Source organism: Toxorhynchites rutilus, chromosome 2 (genome assembly GCF_029784135.1).
Source record: "Toxorhynchites rutilus septentrionalis strain SRP chromosome 2, ASM2978413v1, whole genome shotgun sequence".
NCBI classification, from domain to species: domain Eukaryota; kingdom Metazoa; phylum Arthropoda; class Insecta; order Diptera; family Culicidae; genus Toxorhynchites; species Toxorhynchites rutilus.
This window is the reverse complement of record NC_073745.1, coordinates 290,575,970-290,586,178: the sequence shown is the minus strand read 5'-3', so window position 1 is coordinate 290,586,178 and position 10,209 is coordinate 290,575,970. Positions and strand designations below refer to the sequence as shown.

The following is a 10,209-nucleotide window of genomic DNA, read 5'->3' as shown; positions in this document are numbered from 1 at the left end:
AACACATTTCGGTGCGAACAAATATCCCCATACTTTCATGTGTTTGCAATGCCGATTTTCCTAAGGCTGCTATGTTATGATGGCTGTGTTGGGGAAACCGTAAATCGGACCAATCAAAACGAGGTAGTTAGGGCGTTTAGATAACGCTCAACATTTTATAGTTATTCGATTGTTTATCTAATAAAAAATAACATTTTATTAATTGCGATAGAAGCGTTGAAATACTCCGTATCAATTGATGCAAACATCTTTCCGATCCAGTAAGAAATGTTCGAGTTATAAGCATTCGAAATCTTGCATTTTTTCCTGCATGTTCTATGTTTAGGTTTTCATTTTACCCCCCATATACTCCGGTTAGACGTAGTCCCACGTCAAAACGAAAACAGCTGTGTATTTCACACCATTACTTCATGTGTATTTCACGATAATAAATAGAATTCAATGTGATTGGAAGTATATTGACGTCAGACTACGTCTAACCGGAATCTATGGGGGATAACATGAAAACCTAAACACATAACATGCAGGAGAAAATGAAAAATTTCGAATGTTTATAACTCGAACATTTTCTTTATAGTTCAGAAAGATGTTTGTATCAATTGATAGGTAATATCATAATTCATAAATCATCTATCATAATTCATAAAATATCATTTTTTATGTCATAAACAATTGAAAAACTATGGAATGTCAAGCGTTATCTAAGACTCTAACTACCACGTTTTGATTGGCCTGATTTACGGTTTACCCAACATAGACTCCAAAACCAAGGAGCCTGGGGAATTTGGCATTGAAAATACATGCGAGTAGGGGGTATTTTTGTTCCCACCGGAGTGTATTTCCCAAACACGGACTTCAAATCCAAGGTGTCTGGGGCCGATTGCAAACACATGAATACAGGAATCTTGAACTTTTGAACAATTAGTCAGCTGACTGAATACCGTCATTGTTGTTCATTAAAGTAAAACAAATATTGTGCAGATAATTTGCCACTTTCCTAGGTGCGCAATGGAGCTGACGAGTACCAAGAATACAACGGAATCGATTTTTAAGGACATCAATCGTTTGCTCTATTATTCCCTTAGGCAAAAACATGCTTACCATCAAATACGCTTCCGCTATTAAATTAAATTCGATAAATTCTTTGGAGCTCTATAAGACGTAAGCAACCACGACTCGGAAGGATAGCCGGCATCACCTGAAAAATAAAGGGAAAATGATTGTAAATTATGTACACCACTGTTATCCTTGTAGTCCACCCAAAATATCGGTGTTTATGTCACCATTCCTTGAAATTGTGCTTTGGTTACACTTAAACTCCAAATATGGGAATCGTGATTAGATCTGTGGTAGCTTATATCAAAGAATCGGAACCGCTGTGCGTGATTACATATCTCTATTAATATATAATATGAATATTTACAAAAAAAGAATGAAAATTTTAATTACTTATCATTAACTATCATTTTTATTTATAAGTCAGTAGAATCCTTTTCTATCATAAGATAGATGCTGGTTTGTAGCATCCTTTGCTATCATTCCATTATGTATCCGTTTGAGACAAATCTTTCTTTCCAAAACAAATAACATCTCATCAAGAACTTTGGAGAACGTTGACTGGGCTATGGTCATATCGTAGTTCTTACCATATTGATAGCTTCCATCTGCGAAAAACGTAACCAGACAGCAAGTAACAGCTGAAAACGGCATTCGTTTTTTCCGACGTTATAGATTTGACTTTTAGGAATGGAAAAAAACTGATATAAAAAATGATAACAGAAATAGAAACTCGATATTTGTTAAAAAATTAAAAAAAAATAATAACTTAAATAAATCTTTAACTCATATTTTTTATAATTCATAAATTTCCATGATTACAGAATGTATTTTTGGAGTTCATTATATTCAAGGAATGATTGATAACATATTCAATAGGTCTGTTCCTTTTCTACGTGATAATCTGTCCGGCATTCGAACAGTCGTTCACAGGGAACTAGAGTCGCGGGAATACAAAGAAGCATTTTCACCAATTTGTACAGTTTAGGATGAACTGCCTCTCTAGCTCTCCCACTTTCTCTGTTTTCGGAAGATGGGGTTCTGCAATATATATTCAATTCAACTATTGTTGCCGATTATGGATCTTGCTTTCCTTGAATTTACATAACTGATAATTCAAATTCTTAACACAAAGATGATTTCACAGTTTCTAATTGAACATTATCTGGTTCTACCTATTTTTGTTTCGTTTCTGTTCATCACTCTGGATTGATACGCAAGCTGGAACTTCGAATCATCCCCGGAAACTTGTTTTTTGGACCTTTTTTGGGTCTATGGGAAACACTATGCCCCGAAGATATCTCATTAGTGACATCATGGAATGTTCTTAACATGTTGACACTATGTTCTATTACATCCTATTCAATACTATCTGAAGATAATGTTGAGTCTAGCAAGGTCAATGTGAATTCAATTGTTTCTTTGTTGACCCGAACTCGATCCAACATATCAAAAGTGGAATTCCAACGAGTTGAAACATCTTATTACAACTTCGACTGTGCTTTGTTCAGAGTTTGTTTTGCATATCAATTAGCTTTGATAATACAGATGAGCTTTGCGTTAAACTGAACAATTACTTTAACTGTATCCACCACCAACTTGATACACTTTGATATGGAGTGTTTCTGTGTCAAAAATCAATCGGCCGCTGACCCGACCCTCTCCTATTTTTTTTTTTTGATACTTGGCAATTATGATGGATGCTTCCCAAAACAATTGTTCTCATCATAATACGACCAATTTAAATAACGACTGATTTTTCAAAAGGGCGTATTCAAAATCATTGGTCTTTCTTTCGAAAAATCATTACTGAAAATTAGGATGTTTGATTAAAATATGATGTTTGACAAGTTGTGGGAATTCCGATTTCAAAATTCATTTTCGTTCTGATTATATTCAGAAAAAATCGCTCGACAGTTGTCCAGGAGTGAGGCATAGTGAGAACGTTACAAACAAGGCATCGAAGCGCCGAAAAGGCGAGCGAACCGTCATTTCCTTTTAGGCATCCAATTTTTCGCCACCAATCCCGTACATGCTCGTTTTCTGAAATTGTGATTGCCTTACGGAGTAATTTCATCTGTAGGCTACATAATTAATTCTCCATATCTTGTACATTCCCATTGTAGAATCCTAGAAACGCTTTTAACACAACGTTAATGCTAGTCAAATTGGAAAAGTTTCTGGGATTTGCACCATTGCCTTAGGTTTGAGCGTCGAACCATCAAAATCGAATATTTTTCTCTTTATCCCAACAAATACTTTTGAAATGATCTGTCTTTCGCTGTCCATTGTTCTGATAATTTTTCTCTACTGCTATTCCAACCTAAAATTCTTTTCGCTTTTCAAACGGTCGGTGTCAGAGGGGACCAAGTCACAAAATTGAAAATTTCGAGTTATTGATTACATTTCGTTAAGCATCATGTAAACTACATACCACATTTATCGGATATGGAAAATCACGCATACAGCAGAAATAATTGATCGGAATTGTTATAATTGATCAACGAAAACCCCTCATAGTATGCAGTCAGAGCGGACCATGTACCATTTATCATGGCGAAATGGCTCTATATCATGTGCAGACAGAGTGGACCATATGACAATCATTTGTATATTGAATTTAAACAATATCCAAGCGCCGGATTCAAACCAACAAAACATTTTCTTGAATCTAATAGGTACCTTGTCGAAATGTGCTTGAACCCGTTAGTGTAAAACGTGCACATTCTGTGTATTTTAAAAAATAAACTTGGTACACTCTGACTGAACGGATCAGTGAAAAATGTTGGTCTTCAGTGTGAATGACAGCAAAATGTACTATTTCATAGTGCGATTGAGGCTGTACCGATGACAATGAATTCAAATTAAACGATTCTATTCAGAAATACTATTTAAGATGATTGAAAATGGAAAGGTTTAACATGTTTGCCGTGCAATCATATTCATGCCAGCAGTAGATGGCAGAGACTACTATGCTGAACGCAAACAAATGTTTATGCAGTTCCAAACTCCCAACCCTTCTGGCTCTAATTTTCAACGAAAAAACTGTACCTTTCCAAATGAATCTGTACGTGTGGCAACACCGATCGTGGGGTATATGATGAAACAACTAGCTGTGGATAATGGAAATCCAACGTTTACGAGTATTTCTCATCTATTTTTCTTCGGAATATTTTCATGATGTACTGTATTCTATTAGTCAAATCACTTCATTTGATACCGATATTGAGGGGATTGCAAAAAAATACATAACAGTTCGGCTAAAGAGTTTATAAGGTAATACAGTAAACCAATTTTTTTTTGCAAAATTCAATTTTATTATTCAACATAATTGCCTTCGAGGACAATACAGCGATTATAGCAATCTTGCAACTTTTCGATACCATCTATAGTATTTTATAGGCCTCAGCTTCGGTAATCACTTTATCATCGGTCTTAAATTTCTTACCAGTGAGGATTCTCTTCAGGTCTGCGAACAGAAAATAGTCGCTGGGGCCAGATCTGGGAAATACGGTGAATGCGGGAGCAATTCGAAACCCAATTCATGCAAATTTTGCCATCGTTTTAATTGATTTGTGATTTTTCCATTTTTTTCACAATAACAAAAGATGCTTCACTCTCAATGCTGTAACTCACGAACCAATCGACCGATTGCTGTCAAACTCAGACACCTCAGACACGTATCCATTGAAAAATGGTGCTTTGTGATAGTCAAATAGATTGTTGCAAGAGGCGCCATCTAGACGTCAACCTTATGAACTTTTCAGCCGAACTGTTAGTCGACCATTTAGTGGCGGCGACCTTTTTGAATTTATGTTGTTTATTATGTTTTGTGTTCTACAAGTCAAGCTCTTCAGCCATTTTTTAGCGTCGGTCAAATTGAATTTTTCAAGATCATAGAATACGCAGTTTTATAATGACCGTAGAATTAAAGGTGTCTTCCAAATTTCAGAACAATCAGTCAACAGGAACGGGGTCAATTTTCTGAATAATGTAGTACAACCCTACAAACATTCAACCATACATACAAACAGGTCAAGTTGAATGTAGTGATTTTTGAAATCAATCGTTCATCAGCTAATCGAACTTCTACTACTTTTCAGCAGTTTGTTATTCGATACGATTAATCGCCCCAAATAATCGATTAATCGATTAATCGTCACACTGAGAGAAATAACTAGATAGACTTATATTTCTCATTTGCTAAAAAAAGCCATCGGGAATCAAAAATGTATTCATTTCACCTGAAAATCAATTTTATCTTTTACGCTTCCCTAAACTCGTAAACGAAGCTCAATGGGCTTTGATTGCATTGAAATTCGTTTACGAGTTTAGGGGACCGTCAAAAATAATGATTGAATTTCAAGATAAAACCGTTCGTTTTTTCTCTCTGGGTTTGGATCGATTAATCGACATAAATTATTCGTTCGCTTCGATTATTGGTTGCGTAATATTCGTTCGATTAATAATCGATTTCTGTAGGAAGTATTCGATTAATCGACTAATCGAACGATTATCGGGGATCACTAGTTGAATGATACCATTTAAAAAGAAATTAGTTATTTGGGGACTGCCATCTTGGATTTGGATTTTTCATGATCTGCTATGTTCTACTAGCCGAGCACTTCCATTTGATCTACATATTGATGGGGTTCTGAGAAAAAAGGAAATCTGCCATTTTGTAGCGGCCGGCATCTTGGATATTCAAGATCATGAAATACGCAGTTTTATACCAGAGATAAAGATGTGTTCCAAATTTCAGATCGATCGGAAGAGGGTTATATTTCTATTAATGTGGTACAGCGCTACAGACAAAGTTACAAAGTTACAAAGTCACAAACGTACAAACGGTTAAACTAGGTAAAACCGTTTAATAAATAAGTGCAAATCATAATTATTTTACGTTTACCGGGCGAAAATTCGTTTTTTTTATTATTCGATTATTCGGAGGATTCGATTATCCGGAGTGAAAAAAAGCAATGCTTCGGATAATCGAGTCCGACCTGTATTTCGAAATAAAGTTTTCGAAACCTTCGTCTCTCAGCTGTGTGTAGCAAGTATCATCTAACATCACAATGATTTCTGCAGAAAGATAATCTTGCTTGAGTGGAATTCTGTTTCGGTCAAAAAAAGTAAATAAACAAAACCCGAGTCACGAAAACGTTTGCTCCTTTTATAGGAGAAACATTTAACAGTATGGGAAATAAAGACATCATGGGGAAAGAGTAGCAAGAATTTTTTTTCAAACAAAATGCCTTTGAAAAATAGATTTGATTGACCTAGATTTAAACCATTTACAGACTAAGGAATTGTAATGCTTAGCATGATGAATAAATCTTAGAGAATTTACGATTGGATTAGTATGCGAATCATTAAAGTACGTTGTTAGCGCAAATAGTCATTAACGTTAACTTTATTAACGTTAACGTGACCTGTGTGAAAAACGTAGTCCTACGTCAAAATAAGGTTTCGAGAGAATACACCCGGGTGACGTCTTTAGAGAACCCTCTATTAGACTGACAGGAGCCAACATATCGAGTATCCCACTGACATTTTCCCTTTGTTTTCACATGAATTGGGTATCCCACTGACAGTTCTGCTTGAAATTTTGCTAACGATCCTAGCATCAATGATAGCACCGGCTGAGAGAAACGAGCTTTGGGTTCACTTATACTGCGAAGCGTTGTAATGAATGAAGCGAATTATTTACAAAATAGTTACTACATACCGTTTTGTCTCAAATTCCGAACATTTCATTTTTAAACGTAATTTTACAGAACATTAATGTTATAAGTAATTGAAAAATAAAAACCCTGACATTCTTTTGGGTATAGGCTTCATTTTAACATCATTTACAAGTATCGATACTGTCTATAGATTATAATACTAAGCATTTGCAAAAAAGTGACTGTCGAAACCAGCGATAAAATGTTTGTTTCGAAAATCCAAAATATAGTATTTTTCCAAAGAAGATTGCTAATTGGCTTTAATTTCATATATCGATCATCTGAATCGATCCAGAAGCTCAGAAGTTATGATTTTTTATTTAAATTGCATTTTTGCTGTTCGGAATTTGAGACAAATGTAATCAAACATATTCTTAGTTTTTCACCATGAATATGTATTTTTAAATCAATTTTATGGTGTGATGGAAAAAAGAGGAAAAAGAGGGAAAAGGCTCTATTGTATCCAAAAACCACATTGATTTCGCGGAATAGAGTGGGTGTTATGGTCGAACGTACCACGTGAAATTTTTTGGAAGGGAGGAGACTGACAATATAAGATATTTTTGGATATCCAACATTTGAAACAGATTTTGTTTTTATTAACAAACTAGCTGACCCGGCGAATTTCGTCCCACCCACAATTGACATATTGAAATAAATCATTTCGAACACTCAAGTTCCCACAGAAATTATTTTTATGTACGTAATCTATACTCGCGAATGTATGGCGAAAATAAAAACATTTTTCATTTGAAATTAATTTTGAATTATTTTTAAGCAATTGTTTATTTTTATTCCTCATCTTGGATTTCGGTTCTGAGGATTCCAACGCTTTGCCTTGGAGCGCTGTTGCTTCGTTGCGCTGTTGTGGGAGTTCGAAGAGACAGACGATGGTTCCACATGAAGCTAGAAGCCCAATCTCTTCCTGCTAGTTTTACAACTTTGTTGAATTCCTGCCGCGAAAAATTGAACGCCATGCGCCGTAAATCTTTGAGAGTCATACCATAGAAAGCTTTGTCCAGTGGCCTGCAGATCCTCAGACTGCTCACTCGTAAATACCTATACCTATATAGACTCCCGAAGCCTCTGTCGGGCCATTTGAGCATTTCTGGAGCGCATTTCTTCAAATCAGTTTTCTTCTTGTGGGTCCCGTTAAAAAATTTGTTGAAAAAATTTTATAATTTTTTTTCAAAGCAAAACGCTAGTACGAACTTTTACCCCAAGGCCACTGACCACCTTTGCCCAACAACTAATCGAATTTTTAAAAAAAGCTCTTGAACTTTTTCACAAGAACGAAACGCACTATCATCTACTATAGAATGAAGATTTCGTTGACAGTGTAGTTTCGAGCTTTCCAATTATTTTAAGTAAGTAAATCGTCATCTCCAAAACTGAAAAAAATAGATCAAAACATCGCAAAACTCTTTTTACCTAATAACTTTTTGCCACTTTCATGAAATGTATTTTTTTTATATGTGTGAGCTGCTGGTGTAATAATGTATCAAACGAATACACTGTTGTCGAAAATTTATGCTCGTTTGCTTCAAAATGGCCAATGCGTACGTTTGCCCCGCACTGCTCTATATGTTTTTGGGGTCGTTAACATTTTTGATTAGATTTTTCGGTCCGGGTTCCCTCTTTAATCATTTCATAACATTCCAAATATGGTAAGTCGTTTAAAGATAGAAACACGTTTTGTTTTTGCGAATGATTTTTATTGCACTTATTTTCCACGGTAATTTGTGTCTTCGTCGTTTTGAAATAGTTATTGTTCTACAAAAAATCACCTTCCAATTATATTCTCATTCATCATTTAGTAACATCCCTCGCTCATCTGCTGTCGCCATCTATGAAATTGAAATTAAAAACTATAATTCACCCGTTCGACCACTTCCTATTTCATACACAAACCTCAATACATCGCGTCGTTATTGCTATATACGCTACGCGGCGCTGCTGATTCCTATGCTCTGAAAAAGCAGAGAGAGAGGTACTAATTCAGCGTAAGCGTTTGTGGCAAACGATTCTTATTTACTTACATTACTTCTCCTTCTTTTCATCCGTTGCAGTTTTATCTCCGGCGAATGTCGTTTCAAGTTTATCGATGTGACTTATCAACCGCTGAATGCTGCTTTCCATTAGCCCAAGCCGATCTGAGAGTGTCGTTTCGACTGTAATCGTCTCTGGCGAAGCGTCCTCGCTGAGAACACTTCTCAGCATGTCCATTTCATCGGTCAGCTGATCAGTGAAATGCGAATCCTTAGCGAACGGAAGAATTGCCTTGCTGTAAACGTCCTCGTTGGGAGATTCCGCGAGCGCTTTGAGTAGATTTTGAACAATTGGAAAGCGGGTGGTGGCGGATGCATTGGGCAGCGATTGATCTGCTCCGATCATTGTGGAGTGCACCGGAATGTGGCGAAAATCTGCTTCTGTTGTGTTGCCACTCATGCCAAGATGACGGGGTCGCGTTCGAACGTTTGGTCTAAGGGGAGTTTCTCGATACGAGGGTATCTATCACGGGGATAATAATTTTGATTGATATTGAATCAATTCATAGATCAATCGCTACTCACCGACTCTTTGAACGGTCTGACCTTCGATTTCGGCAGTGTACTTTGCGCAGAACCGTAAACGCTCTGTCCATATCGACCAGAACTTTGTAAATCAGCAGTCATATCTCGGATACTTCGACTAGCCGCAAACTTCTGCTCACTTAGCAATGGTGGTGTTACCAAATACAAATGAAGCGTGTTAGTTAGCTGGAGAATCTTTTCTTTAATCACCATCTTAGTGCGGGGGCCACTCGTCTCCGCAGCATTTATTATTGCGATGAGCAACGCAGATGCACATTGACAAAATAATGAATACAGTTCCAATTTCGCGTTTTCACGAGACATTTTGTTATTAGCGAATTTTGAAAAACTCTTATGAAATGAAAAAAAAAAAGTCAAATCATTCGCAGCAGCCTACTAAGAATCGAAGGTGACATTCATTCCAGTACCGGCGGGTGGAGAGGAATGTTGGATCAAATGCTCAACAGCGGCAATATCTGGACCACTGACAGTTTTGGTCACTCTTTGGATGCTTCCGTCCGGTTTCGTTGTGTTTATGGTTTCTCTAACCGCATAACTGCCATCGAAAGTCTTCTGGAATGTCCTTTGTCCACCATGTCGCAACTCAGCTACTCTTTTGGGAATGGGCGTTTTCATATTTCTGGTTACGTTCGGTGGTCCGTCTCTTGCGAAAGTTTCATTCATCTCTCGGTCTCGGAAAGTACTTTGAATGTTCGGCCTGAAGGCATCGCTCGATTCCAGATCCGCTACGTTCACATTGTACGACGGGTAGTAATCAAGGTCTTGGGAGTACTCGAATCCGCTCATCAGTGGAGTGTCGTCCGGAGCGTCGCTATCGACCATGAACGGAATAT

General features: G+C 36.8%; 1 protein-coding gene across 1 annotated transcript; it reads right to left on the bottom strand.

Moving 5' to 3' along the window:
• Window positions 1–8,501: 8,501 nt before the first annotated feature.
• On the bottom strand, window positions 8,502–9,686 carry LOC129768714 (uncharacterized). The gene is made up of 4 exons (XM_055770531.1): window positions 9,356–9,686; window positions 8,822–9,293; window positions 8,694–8,752; window positions 8,502–8,629 (listed from the first exon to the last, which is right to left on the bottom strand). The coding sequence occupies exons 1-2, from the start codon at window positions 9,677–9,679 to the stop codon at window positions 8,823–8,825; spliced, it is 795 nt and encodes a 264-aa protein (XP_055626506.1). The 5' UTR covers window positions 9,680–9,686; the 3' UTR covers window positions 8,502–8,629; window positions 8,694–8,752; window position 8,822.
• Between the last annotated feature and the right edge of the window lie 523 nt (window positions 9,687–10,209).

Excerpts from the sequence above, each read along its gene's own strand:
- LOC129768714 (XM_055770531.1), bottom strand. The coding sequence starts at position 9,679 with ATGTCTCGTGAAAACGCGAAATTGGAACTGTATTCATTATTTTGTCAA. Across the intron at positions 9,294-9,355 it reads TCAGACCGTTCAAAGAGTCG|ATACCCTCGTATCGAGAAAC; the intron begins GTGAGTAGCGAT and ends TCCCCGTGATAG.